Genomic DNA, 22,432 nt, shown 5'->3' with positions numbered 1-22,432 from the left:
TAAAGCAAATGTAGGAGTTAGGTATTGAAAAGAAGGGAAAAGGTCTAACTATGGTTTACAATGAAAAATATGTACCTAAATTAGATTAAGCAGTATTGTATTTGAAAATTTCAAAGAAAAACTGGTTATATTCAACAGGGCTGAATATTCAACGTTTAGGAACCAATACATTCTTAGAATCCTGAAAATCAAACTGACATGTAATACTGTAAACTTTATGAAATTTATAAGGTACCTCACGCTGTCTGAAGGACATCCAGAACACCTAATTGAATTCTTTACACCTCTTCATTGCAAACTCTTCTGTACATTCATCACTTTGTCTCCATGAAAACAACTCCACCATTTGAGGTTTATTTTTGTTCCACATTTAGTTGAAATTATCACCCAGCTGCATCAGCTCAGTAGTTATTCACTTAATAATAATTGGTGAAACGAAGGTTTAATCTCTTACTTCTTGATTTTTCTCTATCATGTTATTTATTTCATCTCTGAATGAGATGAAATAAATAACAACCTCTACTGTGTTCTAAATGAACACACAGAACAAAATTTTTAGCAAGGGAGCTGAATGATTTTTCTACATTTTAAGGACTCCCTCACTGTCAAATCCATGAAATTATCAGTGAAGAAAAAAAAATTCGTATTGAATCACTTCTATATCCTTGAGATTCTTATGCCTACCATATTTGATATGAAGCAAGTTTAATACAGATTTAATCTGAAACCACTCCTCCTTATAAAAGTTATTTTTTGGGATGTGTGTGACACATTTCTATTCAGAGGTATTATGCTGAATTTCTTTACAGACTTCTTGAGGCATAAAACTAAGATACTATATGACAAAAATGTAGGACAAAAGTAAACATCTCTTATGAATTAGATGTTAATACATTCCTCTTCAAGATATCCTGTCATTTTCTCTCATTCACTGAAAGGAACTGAAAGAGGATGTTGCTTTTGTATGAATATTAAGTTATTAATACTTCTATCCCAATATCAACAAACGGATGCAGAGCTGTATTTTGATGCATTTACCATTGTAGCAGGCCCAGTGCAGCGATGTGTAGCCGTGATTGTCTGCCATGGCAGGGGCTGCATCCCCACTGGCAGCTGCCTGCAGCAGAGCCCCCAGCACGCCGATGTGGCCGCACGCCGCTGACAGGTGGATGGGCGTGCGGCCCCGGCAGTCCCGCAGTAAGGACTTAGCACCGTGTTGGAGCAATGCTTCCACACATTCCTCATGCCCAGTAACTGCCTGTCAGAGAGACACAGGAGAGGGCCAGTTTGAAAATATTCATGTATGTAAGCCGAGGTGTAGAACCCAAGCAAGAAAACCTCAGGCAAATTCTTGCATTTTTAAGGCGTAACAAAATAAGCAAAATAAGTTACTATTTTTATTCCTAAAAACAGACATTCTGTTGGGAAAATAGCAATGTATTATAATACTCATGTCAGAATATTTTCTTGGAATAACACTGAATGAACTACTAATCTCTTGGGCTCATTCAATTGTCTTATCTGGCAGACGCTAGAAACAAAATATTTGGCATGTGGCACATATCATGCTTTTCTTCCTCCTATTAACACTACCTTCCCCCCAACAAAATATTGTACTCTAGGACCTCTCCAGTTAACATTTTACAGCAAGATTAGGAGGTTCTAAAAGTCCAAAGGAATTCTGACGGTAGGTAGTAAACAGGCAGAATGCACCTTTCGAATGCAACTAAAAATACAATTAAATTAAAATGGCAAGATGAGAATAATGAGACATTAACTAACACTACATATTAAGTATTTATTTGAAATTAGCATGTAGAAAACTGGAAATTAAAAAAAGGGAATATTCTCTTACCCCTCTGTGCAATGCTGTCCTTCCCCACTTATCTTTGGCATCTACATTTGCTCCTTTGTTAAGGAGTGAATAAACACAGTCGGTGTGCCCATTGAGAACTGACAACATCAGAGGAGTCCTAAGCGGAGACAGAAATAAAGTGGAAATTTACACTTGGAAATTTAACAGACTAGCGCTCAGCTCAAACACAACAACTGCTATCCTTGCACTCAACACTGTTAAGACTTACATCATCAATGACCTTCCACTCATTTGCTTTTTAGATTTGAGAAAATAAAGTAACATGCCCCAGTTCAGAAGTCCTGATTAAGTAACTAGAATCCATTTTCTCAGCATCTGGGCAGTAAGACACATTTTAGTTTCCTCCCAGCTGAACATTTTTCACTCTCAACTTCATGTTTATTGCAATAATTTCCTTTTAAAATAAGTTTAAAATAATTACTGTAAAGTATTTGGTTTTTTTTCTTTTACAAAATGCAATAACTTGTGTAGAACAGAATGCCCATGATTTAAACTCACTGTCCATTTCCATCTTGAATGTCCACTGCATTCTGTGGCTCTGCATTTCCTATCAATAGCCGCAAACATTCTGAATGACCATTTGTAGCTGTAAAACATTATAAAAATATGGGATTTACATGAATTGCCTTTGAGAAGAGAGCTCAAACAGAATGGCAACCTATCTGCTCAGACTAAAGCCCATTAGCTTGAAAACCCACTGTATAGCTTTACTATTGTAATCATTTGAATTAAAATATGAATACTAGAAAATTTCAGCAATCAGATATTCTCAACTGTACAGTGTTAGAAAAACTGATTCCAACTATCAACTGCCAACAGATTTTATGTAAACATATATATATTAATGAGGTTGCATATATTAAAAGTAATTGGAATATATGCTTATACAACACACACAAGAAGGAACACTAAAATATAGGAATTAGCATAATTTTTGCTTGTTTTAAGGCACTGGGAAACACATACCTAGCAAATCATAGTCAGATTTTGTTAGCAAGTGCAGCATGCACATAGTTATAAAATAATAATGGAAATCACATTTAGAAAGGGGAAGGAAATGTAATGCATAGATGTAATAAACCAAGCAGTTAAAAAGAAAGGAAAATGAACAAACAGAAAATTGAGAAATCTCATTTAAATGCAACTCATGAAAGATAAATGATTGCTTCTTGGAAGGGAAATTATTTCTGACCTACAGCTGCAGTATTCAGTTCACACAAGCACAGCGACAATTCACATTTCTGTAGCTGACAGACATGCTAACACAAGTTAGGAAAGCTCAATCAAATAGAAGAATGCAGTTTGTGCTCATGGACAACAAAACAAGTTGTCAAGAATGATGATGTTTTGTACATAATGCTCTTTTTAACTGCAACACTTCTGTAACACCATTACTATAAATGCCGAATTGAATAAGCCTATTTTTAATGCGAGGGGAAAAATAAGACTCTAGTGTGGATTCTAGACTCAGAGAATGGCAGGCCTAGAGATGTTTTCTAGGAAAGTCAGCAAGAAAACACTGCAAAGGATTGCTGTTATTTTGAAAATGCTCAGGAGTCATTTAAATCCTTGGAAAAAAATCAAAGTAAGTTTTCATGTCTCTTCTCAAACTGCCAAAATTCTCCAAGACTCCAGTCATTTTTAGAAGTATTTTACTGCCAAGACAGGCAACGCAATTTGCCTTTCTAAATTTGGGCCTGCAGTTTGGACAGCGTGAAAGACGAGGAGAGAAGCAGGGACATGTCACTGCACCTGTCAGCACAGCCACTTGAATGGACAAGGACAATGCACCCTTCCAGAGGGAAGTGTGGAACAGCACTCTTGGACTCCACTGGTTTATTGGATTAATCCTGGCTCCTGCCTGCAACTCTCTTGCTACATGTTTCTCAGCACAGCATATACTTGAAAGTCATCCTCTGTTCCTAAATACTATTTCTTAGAACATTAATGACAGAGACTTCTAAACAGATTACACATTTCAAAAGCCAAAATTTTAGAGGTTAGTAGCTAGCACATACCTGCAGCATGAATTGGGGTCCTCTTTACAACATAATCTTTCACCAAGATTGATGCTCCCTGATTAATGAGCACATCTACACATTCCACATGTCCCTTAAAGGCAGCAAGATCCAGTGGCGTCCTTCCATTGTTATTCCTCACATCAAGGTCCAGCAGTGACTGTACCAGCACTTCCAGAGCTTGATGGTGGCCATGATAGGCCTACAAGAATAAGAAAATTCTTCAATTTTCCCATCCTTAACGTTTTTCCCTTTCTTGCTAAAACTACATAAATGAAACTGTAAAGAGACTATCCTTACTTTAGCATGCAGAAGAGCAACTGATGCAGCACATAAGTAGTTACAGCAGTTATAACATTTTAAAACCCCACAACTTCAGCAAAAGGTTGGTGGTGTTTTCCTATTTTATCCTTTCAGTCAGCAACTGAAACTACTCCCAGAAAATAATCTGTCTTCAATCTGCATAAAAACCAGTATTTTGACTACTGCACAATGTTTCATCCCTTTATGTTGGAGTTACATCAACCTCAGATTATGTCAAGTGAGGAACATAAGCAAATTTAAGTAATTTCTTCTGGCTTTTATACATAAAATATTTTTTTAAAAAGCACCTGTAATAGGAATGCAGTACAAATAGCGTTCATTTACCACTATCAAAGATTATTTTTACTTTATTGATATATATATATGTACTGCATGAGACTCTATTTTCAGAAAGTATAGAGTGGCTTTTCAATTGCTTTTAAATTCAGGGAAAAGATCAAAGCTACACATTGAGCTGGTTACTCTGTATTTTGAATATTTTTTTATAGACAGAATTTCATCACTATCCTACACTACTCCTTGTGCAAATCTTCCCTAAAGTATTGAGGACAAACATTTCTCATACTAAACAATTAAGAGAGTAAGACAGTGTAATGATTAAAAAAGTCATAATTACTTATAGAACAAGTCTTATAAAAGTTTCATTAGCACAGATTTTAATTAGAAGATTCCACATGAAAGCTGTTCCGTGAAGCAAATTTCAAGTGAAATGCAAAAATCATCCTGTATACCTCATTCAGGAATATTAGTACATATGTTTGCATATTGTTTATTAACCTATTTTGAAAAAATCCAGAATGAATAAACCTGTGCAACAACTGTTTGCTACCAGATGAGTTGTCATCACTAAAGAACTGAGAACTTACAGCTAAATGCAGTGGACTTATAGGTGCTCTGTTGTCTGAGTCATTCAGCATGTCAGTACCTGATGTTTCCATCAGCTTAGAGAGAAAAAGTCAGAGTGAGTGCAAAACCCCCTCACCTTTGAAAACACTCAGCAATAATTGCTACATTTTCCCATATACACAGATTGAAAAATAAAGGAGAAAAAGTAGGAAGAATAGTATAGAATTACAGACGTCCTGATCTTCAACATTTTAGAGTCTGAATCAACTCAGCAACATATCCCCCATATTCATGTTCCAACCCCAGTAGTTTAATTTTGCATAATAATGCAATAATTCAATAAGAAACTAAATTAAAATTACTATTTTTTCTTAAGAGCAATATGAACGATGAATACAAAGGGAAGACAAGGACAAGTGACAACAGCAGCAAGAAAAAACCCCCAGACATCAGCCAAGTAAGCATTCTGATTAGGTGAAAAGTCAGCAGAATACAATATGAAAGGCCAGACAGCAGGATGGATTTCTCAGAACAGGAAAACAATTCTCAGAGAGAAAAAATGGTCTCAAAAAAAGCAAAAGCTATAGCATTAAAATATCTATGTATATACATTTCTATTTGTGACTTTCAGATGTATTCTGAAGTTTTACTTCTGGGTCTTCTTCAAGACCATATTTAATTAAGTACATTAGTAGAATTAAAACATTCAAAGTATTTGAAGAACACCAAATACATTCAAATTACATTTTCATTATCAGACATGTATAGCATGGTCAACCAACTGTTTAAGTAAAAAACTACATGGCTTAAAAATAATTTCCCATTTTAAAATTGTAAAACCCAATTAAATATAAACTGTAGTTGAAATGAAATAATACATTAATGCATTGAAAAAATGTCTGTATAAGTCTAAAAAATAAGCAGTATTTTTAAAACTACATGTTCCCTTTTGCTCTGTAGTAATACTTAAAAAGTGAGAAATAATAGACTTACAACATCTAGAGGCGTTTCACTTGCAATCTGTAATTAAAAACATCCAAAATTCATGTTTGAATACATTTAAATATAAAAAAGTAATTTTAATAAAAATACTGAAGTTGTATAAGACAGCATATCAAATAGTACACATATTTTTGTAAAGGGAGCAATAAAAAACTAACTACGGCTTTATTATCTGAAAATATATTCTGTGGCCACTAGTTACTGTAACTGCATGAACTATTTTATAAGGCACCCTTTCTTTACAGGTTCTCCCCATATTTTAATTTGCTCCTTTCAAATGACATTCATGAAATTTCTGAAAGGTTCTCAGTGGGATAACTGGTGATTATTTTATTTCAGTCACCAGAAAAAAAAAATAGTAGTGTATTTTAAATTAAGACACAAAACAAAACTAATATCCCACATCTTCAACCAGTTGTCTTCTCATCTGAGAATTTTTCATCTTTTTAAGCCAGTATCTAGCATCCTAGCTGCTCACTTTGCTTCTATTTTAGGAATACCAAATGATTGAATTTATCTGCACTGAGGCTGAAAATTATAATTTTATTTTATAATTATTTTTTATAATTATAAAATTATTTTTAAAAATACTGAAAATCCAGTATTGACCCAGCTGACAGCCAAGGAGGAGGAATCCCCTGGCCTCTGCAGCACACCCTGGAAGAGCAGCAGTGACACCTTCCATCCAGGAGATGTTCTCTTACCAATTCAAGACACAAGCGATGACCGTAGGCAGCTGAGTAATGAACTGCATTGTATCCTTGCTTGTCTCGGATCCCGGGGTTGGCATCATTTCTTAGCAAGTATTCCAGGCACCTATTCAAATTGACATATGCAACCATGTATCTAAATGCTGAATTTCAACTTAATGCTAAGTGATAAATTGTTCCAATTCAACTGGAAAATAGAATACAGCACACAGGGACACTGATTTAATGTACAATATTGGCTAGGACTAGAGAAAGCTACCTCATTACATCAAACATAAAGGTCAATCACAAAGCTTCAAAGTTTGAAATAATCCTTCTCTGCAGACACCCTGCATCTTCTGAGTTATCTGACTTGGTTAAAACTAGTACTTCATGGCTATTTTCCTCCTAGCTAACACAACTGCAGTTAGCTTTGCTAATATCAATGATTACTATTTTGTATGCTTTTCTGCATTAATTTCTTCTACTGTATGTTATATGCAAAGAAGAGAAGCAGATCTTCATGGCAGCATACAAGAGTAACACACATACACACACACACACACACACTTCCACTACCACCAGATACAATTTTTAAAATTTGTTTATACAGCAAATACTCAGTTGTTGTCACACATATATCTTACCATTCCTTACTTTAACTAGACAAATTTATAGGGCAAAATATGACCAGCCCAGTTTCATCCACACTCATTTGGGAGGATGGGAAATGGGGGTTTCAAGTCAGCTCACTCTCTCCCTATTTTTCTGTTTTTGAGAGACTCCATGTGTGCACACCAATGATTGCAAGTAATAACCCTGCTGTTTCATACTTTTATGTTGTCTATCATTTCAGCAATATTTTCAAAAGTCATTATTATGACCTTGAACTTGCTAGTGAAGCTATTCCTTACTCTGATGTGTACAACAGGTCAACATCCCTTCTTCTCTCTGGGATCATTAAATACTTCCCTATCAGAAGTGCACTCTCACTTCCATAATTTTTTGCCCAGCATAAACAAGGACTTGATATGTAGTGAAAAAGGTAAAATTTCATGAGTTTTAAAGAATAACATATGTAACATAAGATGCAAGTAACTTTAAAACTACTCAGTACAGCTAATAAAAAGCTACTTGTAAAGCATACCTATGTTTTTAACCAATCAATTCAGCTTTTATTTGTCCAGTAAATAAATGCTTAGACTTCATTAATGACAACTGTGCTTGCCTGTTTTTGCTTGAATTAAAATGAGATGAGATTTATGAAAACCCAAAGACAAATTAATTTGTCTCATTAAGTAAGAATTACAGTTCTTACATTTCATTTGTCCCATCATCTAACTTTCTTTCTAATTTGGATCAGTAATTTTGTGTTAACATTCATGGGTGATTAATAAATGTTACATGTCACTGGCTTTGGCTACCTAAATTTCTACAATACACTAAATACACTGCACAGAGCCAAGTCTGCTAAAAATCCTCAAGTACCAAATCTTTCCAGTGCAAATTAGACAATTATTTTCAATGGTTTTTTGCATCCAAGAGAGAGATTACTCCTGCATCTTTCACATAATTAACTGTCCTCAACAGGTCTCTTAAAGAGGATATTAATCAAACTTTCTGAAAGCCCAGGTAAATTAAATTTATTTCTCATATATTCATTCTTTATTCATTTTATTTATTTTCCATTAGAAAAGTATAAATAGAAGCAACATTCTTTTTCCCCTCTAAGAGAAAATTATGAAATTTTCTCTCTAATCTTGGTAAAATGGGGCTTAGTGGTGTTTGTTCCAGACAAAAGTATTTGTTAAAGATACAAAAAAAAAATACTTTCAAACAGGAATAAACTGCAAAATAATTTTCAACAAAAAAATCCCTGTCTCTACAATCGGTCTTTAAAGATGTCTGAACAAAGACCATAAAACTGCACATAAATATTTTTGCAATTTTATGTAGATGGTTTCCTGGTAGATGGTTTATGATGTGTTTTTCCCAGGCTTTATATTCTGACTCCAGTAATCATTTTTAACTTCATTTCTGTTTTGAATGAGCTGAGCAGTATTGGTTTTCCAGCTGTTACTACTCATCTTGGTGCAGCAATATAAAAAGCTTCCCCTCAGGCCATTCTGCTTTGCAGCCTGTCTTCCAGAGACCCAAATGTTAATGAGAAGGGCAGCAGCCCATGGGCTCCAGAGAGGATGCTTTGAGTTACCTCCCAAAGCTCTGCAGCATTGTCATCGTCACTCCTGCTCGTGCCTTTTGTAAGACAGATGGCAAAACGATGTCATCTGAAGAACCATTATAGTTTGGAGGTTTTCAGAGCAACTGTGAAGCTAAAATTAATCCTGCTCAACTTGTAAGAGGGCAATTAAAGTAAAATTATCTCAGCAAGCTCCAGCAGGAATTGATATTTTTTCTAAAGAGCAGCAGACAATTTAATTTTGAAATCTGGCTTAACATAAAAAAGGCACGTTGTTCAAATATAAGTTAAATAGCCATAAAAGTATTCTTTATTTAGCCTTCAAAACCCAATCTAAGTTATACACCACCTCATTCTTATTGCTATCTCACCCTTTAAAATGTGCTGTATCAAAAAAAAGGTGATTTGGCATGAAGCAGCACTTCTCCAGGGAAGGTGTCACTGTGTGCATGTGGAATGTGCTGCTGCACACCACGACCTGCATATGTGAGTGTGTGCACAAGAAGTGATGCTCTTCTTGTCTCCTCAATATATCCAATGTCTGGAGCTTAAGTCATCATCTCTTTGGTGCTACCTATATATACACTTTGCATATAAGCAAAGTCATTTAGGTCATTAATATATATGTCAAATATAACCATTGGAAAATAAACACAATAACAAATATAACCATTGGAAAAAACGCAAGAGATTGTGGATTTATGAAAGATTCTTGATGCATTTCATTAATAGAAGTGTAACTGCATCATAAAAATTTACACTATCAACAGATAGTCATGTTTGGCATTACAGCTGTGATTTACTCAAACATCGAATAGACAAAGCATCTTATATTGAAATATCAAGTTAATATCCATCCTTCATCAGAATTTGATTGTAAGGGAAAATGACTCTATTGCTCACAACCAACTTAATAACCCCCACAAAGGATATTTATTCAACCACTACACAGTAGATAGGATTAAGAACTCTATTCCCAATTAATTCCTGATTAAGCACATTTGCATTATAGGACATAAAATTCTTACAATACATTTTCCTGCTGTTCTTTTTTTTTCCTCTGAAATATTTGTTACATAAAGTCTTTTATATACAATGCACACACCTCTGTCAAGTTTAATCTTTAAAAAAACAAGAAATGCATTTGGCAAATCTGAAGGCAGAACACACACAAAATTCACAGCTCAGATGTTCCTAATGAGAAAGGCTTTAGTACAAAGCATGCCACTTACTTCCCATCTGTGTCTGATGCAGCTGCATAGTGCAGAGGTGTACAACCCCTCTCATCAAGGTCATTCACACTAGCTCCAGATCCCACAAGGGCAAACAGGCACTGATAATTACAATTGGCAGCAGCATAATGGAGTGGAGTTCTTTAGTACACATTTAAATAAAAAGTACAATGGTAAATAACAGCAAAATAATATTATAGAGACAGAAAAAGCAAAATAAAGTGAAACTTAAATCCTCCTTGCATATGTAAGTAAGTATTTGTGGTGAAGAATGCATTATCACAGTACTAAAGAATAGGGCCACTTTCTAGGGACCACTTAACAATGCTGTACTATATATAGTGGATTTATTTGCCAGCCAAAATATGCACAAACTTCATATTAAATGAAGCTTTATTTGGATTTTCTTGTGTAAACTTAGAGAGGGAAATCCAGTTTACATTAGAAAGACTATTTTCTGTTAAGTAATTTTAAGCCACATAGAAAAATATGGACAAATCAAAAACTGCACAACAACTAAATATAGCACAAATAAAATACAACAATTGCACAAACAGACATTTTTAATAAAAAAAGCACAATTTTGCTTAAGAGAGGAAAACATTACTATTTATTTTTATCTATACTGACATAGCAGAGGCACTGTTAAATATATCTTGTCTTCTTGTATCAAAACCATGAAATATTAGTACTGATGTATAATCTCAGGGAAAACTTATCCCAGCTTCAAATACATAAACAATTCTCTAAATATGCCAGTTTAACTAAAATTTTAAAAAGACCAATATGACTCAGAATTTCATTTTCTATTTTTAAAGAGACTGCAGCTATAAATAACTTGATTTTGAGGAGACAGTCAGTCTCTTTCCTCTCCCTTAAAATGTCTTTTTCCCATTTTTCCCATTTTAAACTAATATTTTCCATCTCCTGAAAAAAATCCTCTATATAACATGAACGTTAAACCAAAATCCAACCCAAAAGAAAACCCCAACTTTTGATGACAAAAGTTATGACAGATAGTTGTTCCTTTCTCAGGAAATAATGGAAGTGGAATTTAAAGCAAAATAGAACTTTGGATCCATAACATTTTCTTTAAGTCCTACTCCTGCTCTTCACATCCCAGAAAATCATATTTTCCATGATGTGACATGAGATTTTACATGAGTACTGATCCTGCCATCTAAACTTAAATAATCATACACTAAAAATAGAAATTAATGTCATTCCAAAGAGTTCAGAGCTCAAACGGGGAAGCAGAAAGGCACCGATATTGTGAAATGAAAAAGGTGAAGCAGTTATAATAAAATACTGGGTATATTAATAAAAGAGCTTAGAAATAGCCACAGATGTATAGATGTGACTAATGCATTATTTGGAAAACATTAGTAATGTCCTTGAATGAGAGCAATTTAAACATATTAGACCCATGTTGTAAGGAAAGAAGGTTCACAAAAATTACAGTTGAATGTGAAATTCAATCTTTAAAAACAAGACTAAACACCTACCTAACAAAAGAGGATTACAAAATATGTTTGTGACTTTTGAGAACACATGCTGAAACATAGTTTATTAGAGACATCATAACAAAAAAAAAAAACATTTAAACTGGAACCCAGAATTAGCCACATATCAATAAGCTGCTACTGCAATACTTTTAACAGCCCTTTCCAATATACAAATGTGAAATGTCTTACCTTCCAAATCTGTCCTTTTTGTTGAAGTCTGCACCAGTATTTAGTAGAAGATTTAGGCACTCCAAATTCCTATTAAATTAATACACTATTATTTGTGATTGCAAATTTTATTTCATTAATATTGGCCTCTACAAATATCAGAACTACAACACATGAACATCTCATATGTTAGGTTAATGGAACTGAACTATAATGTGGAATTTTTGATATATACATTTCTGTATGTAAAATAGATTCCATAATTTATGGACCAAACCAATAAAGAATACAAATTATTTCAAGACCACGTCTATAAATTTAATTGATACAATTGGCATGCATAAAGCACATAAACATGAACCTAATTCAAGAAATAATTCAATTCTTATAAACAAACAAACAACAACACCTGCATGTCACACGCTTTTGCTACCAGGATTCCAGCACAGAGGCAAGATTTTATTGCATATTTTTAAAGGCCAAATGTAAGTTGAAACATAGATATTTTACTTTTTAGTGTAATCAATTTTGAATAAAAATATGATCATCATAATAGATATACTATATTTTTTATTGTTTAAACACTATATTTGGTAACTTTCCTAAACTGGAGATGAGTGAGGGCATGTGTCACAAATTATTTGGTTTTTATATGAAGAGATAGCATTTTAACTTCTATCACTTGCAACAAGGATGTATTTAGCAAGTACTTTTCACTTAGAATGATTACTTAACAGTATTACTTAAACAACATTCAAACAGAAAAATGAAAATATCAATATCATGGAGTTCTTGTGTCCCACAAAGTGTATCATGAAATTTATTACCCAATTCTTCCAGGCAATTTTGAGTAGCTGCTATAGAAAACCTACAATACAATAACAATAATCAATATGGATCACAACTCAAGTGATGAGCAAGTAGTTCTGACTACTTCATCCACCTAAACCCTGGAATTTAATTATTGCTTTTATTTTATTTAGACTGACTTTTTATTTATGGATTTGGTAAAAACAAATTTCCCAAAGTTGCTGTTCTCTATGTCATGTCTCACAGTTATCTTAGGTAGGCATGCCATCTTTGAATGCTGTAAATTCCAAAAATTTTATCATCATCCATGGGAATGAAAAAAAAAATCAGTTCATCCCCAAATATATATCTAATGTAAGGCTGATGACACTTGGACACCGTACTCCAGCAATGACCTATTGAGCTGAACAGTTAATTAATTTTTTGTTTGCAGATAGAATCCATCTTGAAATTATTTTCATGTTTACATAAGTTCCAAGGGGAGAGGGCAGGAAAAACAGAGAGAAGATAATAGAAAAAGAACAAGAATGATCAGCAATTGAAAATAAATACTGAATATGAAAGCATGAATGCTTTTTTACACACCCTCCAGCTGCAGCTGCATGAAGACAAGTCCTGCCAAAGTCATCTGGTGTGTCAATGTCAAAACCTACAAAGCAAATATTTTGTAAAATCATTATGTAACATCACCTTTCACAAAACTGCTGTCATCTGCTGTTAAGAGAAATGCTTGCTAAGCAAACTTAACAGCTATTTGCAAAAGAGCACTCAAGCATTAAAAATTACTTCATTTGAAACATGTCCTTGCTATTTCCAATGTTCTGAAAAACAGGCATTTAAATAAAACTGAAAGGGGTAAGGTAAAAGACAAGTAGCTGCACTTAGGCTCTGCTCTGTCTCTTTCTATTTACCTGCTAATATTTCAGTGCCATTTACTATTGAAGATAAGATATATGCAGGTCATATAAAAATTCAGGAATACGCTAGAATTTATCACTGTTGTGCAGAGATTATTAATTTTTGGGGATGTCAGTATTACTAAATATAGGAGCTGCTTAAATTTTTTCCTTGAGTTTAGAGCTTTAGTCCCAAAGAAAGAACTTTATTGAGTTGGAGTGATGGTTGCAAATAGCAGTTAATTACAGAGGAGCTCTTTGCAGAACACTGGAGCTTTCTCTTTCCAAAAAGGCTCAGCTATGGAACTTCAAGATCACAAACACTAGCCGTGTAATTCCACATCCACCCATATATTTTGACAGAAAGATTACTATTTAAATCAGGTTTCAAAGCTACATTTTTGGTTTGAGAAAACTATTACACTCTTATGAGAGTTTTGCTCTTGTGTAATGTAACTTATTTACTAAGTCTCCATTTGCGGTACCTGGGAATGCTGTTTTTTTGTTTTTGTTTTGTTTTGTTTTTTTTAAGAACCGTTAAACAACAATAGATAATGAACAACAAAAGATGTTATTCAAAAATACTATTATTTCAAGACTGTTTTCCTACTCCATATCCCCTAAAACAGGTTTTGTATGCACCACTATGTTTTTATCCCATTTCAACAGGGAATGCTCTATTAGCAAATAATTAAGAGAGTTTACTAGCTTGGTTTGAAGAATAGCCTTTGATGCCTTTCCACATCCCTAAGTTGCTTGTCTACCATCACTAATTACTTAAATGTCATTCAGTACTGGGACAAGGCAGATTGGTGACATTTTGTTAAGGTTTGCACATGAATATAAAGGAATTTAAAAATCAGAGATCTTTAATTTACATAAAAGAGACATCTCCTGACCCCAAAAAGGACACATACTCTGCACACACCAATCCCCACACCAAGAGCACATCCAAAAAGCTCTTGGCAGTATTTAGTCTTTCTAGCCTGAAGGCTGAACATACTCTTCAAGTCCTTATCTGCTCCAGGCTCGATTTGCATCCAAGTTTTCTCAATTCATGTAAAAGCCACAGAAATCATTTGCAAGTCCTCCACATGATTTCCTTTGCCATACTGAACCTCCAGTAAGGGCACAGCCAGCACCATACCACGTGCAGGAAGGAGAAAGAGCCAGTATCCCTCATTTTGAGCACATCCAATTGAAATATTGTCAACTATTGGACAGTTCTTTCCTGAAGTGAATCCTTGCAAGTTTGCCCATGACAGGACAGTAAATAAAAAACCTTTCCAGTAGGTAGCTTTAGTTATATTCCTCTAGTTCTTCTCCCAGGCTTCCCTAACAAACAGTATAAAGCTGGGGAAGCAACTTCTTATGCTTCCTTTTCCCCAGCTCTCTCCTCCCCACTTAAAACAATAAGTATCTTCAGATTAATACAGAACCATTGAGATTATTCTTATTCTTCTTCTGTTCCAGAAGCTTCATTTGGAAAAATCTACTTTCTCAGAATTGCAATGGTTCAAAGAGCTCAGAATTCACCTAAGATTCTGGCCAACAAGAGAAGTAATGACCTTCCAACAACCACATCTTCAGGGAGAAGTCAAACATCAAAAGAAAAGCGCAGTCTGCTTGCATTTGGTTAACAACATAATACCAGTGCAACAGTTTCTTAATACAGCAGTGCACAGAGTCTTCAGAGCTATTAGGTGCCCACTACAGGAACAGATGGGAATAGACTGATCTGTATTAAGCTAAAGACATCATGGAATGGAAATTGGATGGTCCATAAATTAATAAAAAATATTATTATCAATCTTTCTCCTTGAAGTTTCATTATGGTCTAAACCAGTCATTCCACCTCTATGGCCAACTCAAAATGCACAAACACAATATTAAAGAAATTATAAATGTATTATTAAAATTTGGATTTTTTTAAACTTATGTCTCCAAAAGTTTGCATTCACTTTAACTATGGACTGTCCATTAAAAAACAAGCATTGGCTCCAAGGTACTAGTAAACTGTGAGGATTTCTATGCTTCACTAAATTAAGACTTAATTAAAAGCTATTCTGTGAAATACACAATGAAGTACAAAGCACCTTGTAAGAAGTTAAAAGAGTGTCCTACCTGATGAGAGGAGCTTTCTGCAGCAGTCTGAAAATCCACTTAATGCTGCCAAATGGAGAGGAAACATCCCATGTATACCCCGCCTAAGATACACCATAATCAGGTATCACAGTTTCATTACAATTAAAATAAAACAAACATGATTGTGTGCCAAAGTGCACATGCATGGTGGGTTCAGCAAACCACCTCATTAGAATACTGAGCTAACTTCCCATCTTAAGCACTTCCTTCCAAGCTATCAGCATGCATTATCAGTGCAACAGCCTATTAAAACTTTCAGAGCTTTTACTTCAAATACATTACAGAAAACTCTATTTCTCTTTGTTTTGGTACAAATTGTGATATACTGACTAGCTACTTATAAGTACAATACAGCATAATAAACCAAGGATTTCCTGTTGCAAGTTGAAGATTATATTAAAAATTGCACTAGTTCTGTTAACCTAATAAATACACTTGTAAATTATGTCAGCTTGCATTCGTGTCAGTAAAGTTACCTACTTTGCAGTGTCAGCACCACTCGTGATCAGAGTGTTGATTAATAGCTCATGGCCATATCTAGCTGCTATGTGCAAAGGGGTATTTCCATTCTTATCTTCACAGTCTATTTCAGCTCCTATAATAAAGAGTAATTACTAAGTAAGGGTATAGCCAGGCATTCAGATACTTTGTTAGAAAAATAGGATTGATGATCATTTAAGTAACATTATTAATTGTCAGTGACTGAGGAGTTTGGATTTAAAACTTATATAGATTTCAGTGGTAGAGAAAAGCATTTCATTGTGTAACCTTATGGGACAAACTGGATTATGGAAAACAACCTGGGTTATGGAAAACAAATCTATATACATATTCCTGCATTCTTAAAAAGAAATGGTTCATCAGTGTAACTTATCAAACTTTATAAACAGATATGCCAGACTCTACCACTATTTCTGGACACTGGATCTGAAAAAAATTCAGCACATTGTTACCAATACAAGAGGATGAAAACATCCAAAATGGAAAGTTTATGACAAAAATACTCCCTCCCCCTTTTTACCATTTTGAATGATGGTTTGGGATCTTGAAAATCTACCATGGATCGCTGTCATGTGCAAAGGTGTTTTCCCATCTTTACTCTGGAAAAGAAAAAAGAAATGCTGTTACTTATTGCCAGTAACAGCAATTAATCGGTTCTGACAAAAAAAAAAAAACAAAAAACAAAAAGGACATTTCTTTCTTCTTTTTTCTCTACACTCCATCCTTTAAATTGTTTCTATGCACTTTTGCCAGACAGATGCTGGCAATGACAAGTTCAGCATGACATGGCAAGTTTTTCACAAGTGCTGCTTTTAGTCACTCTCCCAGCTGCCAGTGACAACCCAGCGATGCCCACTCACTCACACTTCTGCCCCTGAGATAACTCTCAAGAGGATGATGACAGCACACAATTTCAGCAACAAGTCTATGTCCAACCCCTCCCCTCCCCAAGGCTAAAATAAAACAATGTTTTAAGCTTGTTTATTGAAAGAAAGTAGCTGTATTTACTAGAGGGGTTTACACATTATATTAGAAGACAACACATCACAAAGCCCATGTGTTTCCTAGAAATTTCTGCAAAGTGATGTTTGTAAGCAATTTATCATAAACTACAAGTAGTCATAGGGTAGAACTATTCAACCCTACTAGGTACTACACATTTGAAATGCTGAATGTGCACTTAGTTTTGTGCACATTAAATGCACATTTTGTATGTGCACTTAGTCATTCACCCAGTAAAGACATCCTTGAAAGCAGGCTAACAGTAACACATAAGGAAACTTCACTTTTTAACAGCTCAAAGCACCATTTTTACTGTTGCTATTATTTTGGAATGATCTTCCCCTCATACTTGTCACAAGTAATGGGAAAGCTTTACTGCAGGAAAAAGTTCCTACACATGCACTCAAAAAATTTCAAACATGACACAGAAAATCAAAGGACCCTTGAGTGCAGTATGCACATGCATACTGCATCTATTTTCAATGATGCCTTTGAAGAGTATGAAATGTTCACAAAATACAAAGTTAAATCAGACAAATATGGCAGGGACACATATCATATGAACACATGTATTGAAACATCACAAATTCTTATATGCAAAAGTTATATGCAAAAGTGTCTTCCCATCTTTACTCTCCCTTTGGCACCAAATGGACATGGTTCTATGGATGTGATACTGAAAGTCTGCTGAAGACCCTTTTAGGGATGGATACAGAATTTTTCATTGTGTCACTGCCCACAGCAGCATAACAGCAAAATTATGTGAAACACTGTCTTCTCAGACCTAGGTTGAAAGAAATAAAACACTTGATAAGGAATGCCAAGTTATCTCTAGCTCTTCCAGCTAGCAGATTTCTTTAACCATAAATAATCCAAAAGACAACATCCACATATCCATAGTAGATGCAAATAAACACAGAACATGGGGTTGAAATGCTCTTGAGGAATTAGGCAATCAATTTTAATTCTGTCATTGGAGGCCTTAAGAAAAAGCCAAATAAACACACCATAAGTGACAATTTCTCCAAGCAACCTCTGTACTCCAGTTTTCTTTCATGTTTCTCCTTACAGTTCAGTTCTCATCTCTTTATCCAGCCACTAAAAGTCTCTATGTCCAATTACTTTAAAACAACTGTTAGACATCTGGTGACTTTTCCCCTCGCTTTTATCCTTCTTTAACCCGAAGAGTCTATAGGATCTATAATTTAAAGAAAAATTATAAAATAAAATAAGTTTAGTGAAGTAACAGACAGAATTTCAGGACTCAGATAAAGTAGCCTGCAGTCTCACTGGCTTAGATGGGATAAATCTGTATCTCAGAGGAAGGCTAATGAAGAGGAAGAAGATGGAGCTGAAAAAACACAGATCTCATAATGCACCTTACAAAGACATAGGAATAACTTAAGGTGACAGTACTAGAAACTGAAGAGCACTGTGGTTAAGCTTTCTTACAAGAAAAGTTCAGTAAGATCTTGCAAAGAACAGGAAAACAAGCTACAGAATCATTTTTCACTTCTAAATGAATAAACACAGTACAGTCAATAAGAGATTTTTAGTTTTACTCTGTTCAAATTTACTAAAAAATGCACTTAACATAGACTTCTAAGACAATGGATTTTATGAGAGTGCCTCTCTCATGTCTAACAGTCTCAGGTTCCTTTCCAGCCCAGGAAACACAACATGCAATTATCTATGAACATATTAACATAGAACAGGTATGAAATTTAATGAAGACAATTCCCATGTTGAAGCAGAACTGCCAGGTATAGGATTGCATTCAGAATTACCTTCTAAGACACTAGAAAAGGATATATAGGACCAGAACCAGTCGCCAGACATTTCTTTAAGCAATGAAATATCAAGGCTCTCTTAAGCAAATCACTATTTCCTGAGATGCCAGGAGATTGGACTGCAGAAGCAGGGAGGTACCTTCTAAACTGTACTTCCATTTCCTTTTCTTTATGTCTTTAGGTTCTTCTCTCTAAATATCAAGCTAACTACTGCTGTGTGATTTAATGAGATCAGACAGGATCATAGCACATGACAGGACAGCTATGGGCTAATGATAAATTTTGCCGTCTTCTCTGAAACTCAGCTAAATGTGGTAATGGGAAAGGAATCACCCAAATCTCTCCTATCACTAGAGAAAATGCATCCACAAAATACTTAGATCATAGCAAATTTGCTAAGAACAGTAATTGCTATTAGACAGAAATAATACACAGCACAAGGTGCCTTATTGAGTGATTACTCACATATTAATTGTACTCAGACTACTGAGCTTCACTGAGGGAGAGGAAATGTGGGTCTATCATGCCACAGCATTCCTCCAAATGAAATTTCCCCCTAGCAACAATTCTTATGTTCTAGTACCACCAATGAAAGTTAAAAACTTTTTTTTATTTAGGTCACTGAATTTTCAAGCAGCAATGAGGTCCATAAAACAATTAATACTGTCCCATTACATACTCATTTCAATGTGCTCCTCCATGCAAGGAAATTCTGAATAGTGAAGAGGGAGTGCTGCAGTAATGAGCAATACTTAATAAGATTCACTGTTCTACAGTGGACACTGACAAGGCTATGAAAACAAGTAGGAAATTATGTCCAGAGGTATAAAAAGCATATAACATATTTCTACTGTTCTATTATCTTCTGCTACATAATCCCTTCTTGAGATGAGGCCAGCACTCACACATATGCACAAGAACATCCCCTCTATCTGCCATCAAGAGTAAGAGTGTTTCCCTTTTGCTCTCCCCACTCAGTCATCCACAGCAGGAAGCGCTGTAATAGTACTGTCCAGTCTGCACCTACATCACCGTCCATATCCACTCTCTTACCTCTAAAATCACAGGAAAAGCTGCACATGGGAGGAAATGATTGAATCAGCCTACACAAGCAACATAATTATGATGAAAAATAGATCTCAGAGCCATTTTAAGAACTAATTTGAACTCCAGCCTCAGTATTCAGAAACTGAACCAGCTTGGTTTCAATAAATATTTAGTAAGAACACCCTAATTCCATCTCATTTTAAATCCACAATTCTTTCTTAGTTACACAACATATTCTATTTTTTAGAGATTGCTCTTCTGATTAAATCCAAGATTTATCTTTATAGGCCTTTCCAAGGAAGTAGAAGTTGACTTAAAAATTATTTTCTTTTGCCTCAGTTCTTGCACTTTTTCACAGCGCAAGTGACAAGTTTTTATATGCAAAGTAAGGCTGTTCATGCCTTCAGGTGCAAATTTACAGGCCAAATTCAGTCATGCTGGTATAAATCCACAGAAATGCTACTAACAGAATCACAACAGAAACACCTTGATGAGGAAAGTGGGGATAAATGCTGTTTTGAAGCTACAATTGCTTAAAATCCCTACATAGCCCTACTCGCTTAATTTTGCACTTAAGAATTTTGATGTATGAAATCAGCACATTTTAATTACACCCAACCCATAGCTAAAGCTAATGTTGTTTCTGAAATGGAGCCTTGTCCACTTCTTTCTTCTGCATCAGAAATATGCCCATGATCATGAACCCTTGCAGCCCTGCATTTAGAAAAACAGTAATTCTTGTCTTGTTTGTCAGAGCATCACAGAATAGTTTGGGTTCAAAGGGACCTTAAAGATCGTCTGGTTCCAACCCCACTATCACGGGCAGGGTTCCACTTGACTAAGTAGCTCAAAGCCCCATCCAGCCTGGCATCGAGCCCTTCCAGGGATGGGGCATCCACAACTTCCCTGGACAACCTGTTCCAAGGCCTCACCACCTTCACAGTAAAGAATTTCTTCCTAATATCTAATCTAACCCTACTCTCAAAGTCTGAAGCCATTTCCTCTTGTCCTATAACTCCATGCCCTTGCACAAAGTCCCTGTCCAGCTCTCTTGTAGGCCCCCTTCAGGTACTAGAAGGTGCTCTAAGCTCTCCTTTGCTCTTATTTGTATGAGTAACACACAAATCTAATCAGTAGTATATTTAACATTGTGGGATTATTTTCATGGCAGACCACACTTTACTGAAAAATGATGTTTCAAGAATGTAGGACAAAAGTCAGCCAGCCCTGCAACACTGAACACTCAGTCATATGCAGCCTGGGACATTAGGCAGAGCAGAAAGCTGGCAACAAAAATAAATGGACTGTGACCTGGATATTTTAGGACAAGTTGGCAATAAACCCTGTAACACAGCTCCTTACTTCTGCAGGGCACTTCGGTGATGAATTTTTCCACAACTGAGTTATGCACATTTTAATTAAATGAGCTGGATGTCTAAATATATGTAACAGTGAGCAGAAACATTCATTTAGGATTTTTCCACATCAAAGAGCTTATTTTTAAAATACTCTCAAATTTTCAGTTGGCTATGAGTTTTGTATTAACAATAGATATAAAACTTTATTTTGCAATTAGTTAGCTGAAAATCAGCTTGAATCACAGTAAAAATCACTGCTTACGTGAAATGAACCACAAACCCCAAGATTTTTAACAGAAATGTCAGCTACTCCAATATTCGCCTCCTGCTCAGATTGTGCTGAAATTCAGGCATAAACCTATTAAGTAGGTTTCTTTTCAATTTTTTTCAAGAAATTAATTAACAGATAATTCCTGTCATACTACATGCGGGTGACAGTTCAGGCAACCATACACTTTGCCATAAGGAACACTTGGACTCTTCATTCTATATACCCATTTCCTACTTCTCTCAGCCTAAAACCTGCCAAGACACCAGATACTGCCACTAAATATTTCTGAACACAGTTAAGTTTTCATTACTAGAGTAAAGATCAACATAATACAAACCAGAAGGTCTTACATCTCTCTACCTGCAACAAGGCTGCAGTCAAAGACTTGTGACCAAACAGAGATGTAAAATGCATACTGACTCTGCTCACACAATTTTGCTGGAGTAATTAAAACACCAGCTGTTTAAGAATTTCCATTGGCCTGATCTACTTACATTTGTATTTTTAATACACTTTTCCCAAATCTCCCTGACTGATTAGATTCTAAGATCTTACATTATCATCTCTTCAACTGCTCCAGCAATTAGCCAGGTCATACACATTTCCCTAAAATATCCTATATTTTGTTCACGTTACTTATTTATAAGAAAAACATGTACTTCTGCATTTTTTCAAATTATTTGCTCTTACTTACATGGCTAGACTAGGGAAAGCAAAGCATACAGAATTCTGACATTTAAATATAATTGAGA

At 35.1% G+C, this 22,432-nt stretch overlaps 1 protein-coding gene across 1 annotated transcript in view; it reads right to left on the bottom strand.

The window, feature by feature from the left end:
- ANKRD28 (ankyrin repeat domain 28) overlaps positions 1-22,432 on the bottom strand; it is a 75,429-nt gene that overhangs the window by 10,866 nt on the left and 42,131 nt on the right. Inside the window, exons 7-19 of the mRNA XM_014307301.2 lie at positions 16,733-16,811; positions 16,192-16,306; positions 15,691-15,773; positions 13,256-13,319; positions 11,882-11,950; positions 10,188-10,328; positions 6,771-6,882; positions 6,058-6,084; positions 5,085-5,159; positions 3,895-4,096; positions 2,375-2,462; positions 1,856-1,973; positions 1,039-1,258 (exon numbers count right to left, since the gene is read on the bottom strand). Of these exons, the coding sequence (XP_014162776.1) occupies positions 1,039-1,258; positions 1,856-1,973; positions 2,375-2,462; positions 3,895-4,096; positions 5,085-5,159; positions 6,058-6,084; positions 6,771-6,882; positions 10,188-10,328; positions 11,882-11,950; positions 13,256-13,319; positions 15,691-15,773; positions 16,192-16,306; positions 16,733-16,811 (1,393 nt within the window). The remainder of the gene's footprint in view (positions 1-1,038; positions 1,259-1,855; positions 1,974-2,374; positions 2,463-3,894; positions 4,097-5,084; positions 5,160-6,057; positions 6,085-6,770; positions 6,883-10,187; positions 10,329-11,881; positions 11,951-13,255; positions 13,320-15,690; positions 15,774-16,191; positions 16,307-16,732; positions 16,812-22,432) is intronic.

The sequence above is a fragment of the Geospiza fortis genome, unplaced genomic scaffold (assembly GCF_000277835.1).
Source record: "Geospiza fortis unplaced genomic scaffold, GeoFor_1.0 scaffold95, whole genome shotgun sequence".
Taxonomy (NCBI): domain Eukaryota; kingdom Metazoa; phylum Chordata; class Aves; order Passeriformes; family Thraupidae; genus Geospiza; species Geospiza fortis.
The sequence above is the reverse complement of the archived record's forward strand: the minus strand, read 5'-3'. Positions and strand labels throughout refer to the sequence as shown.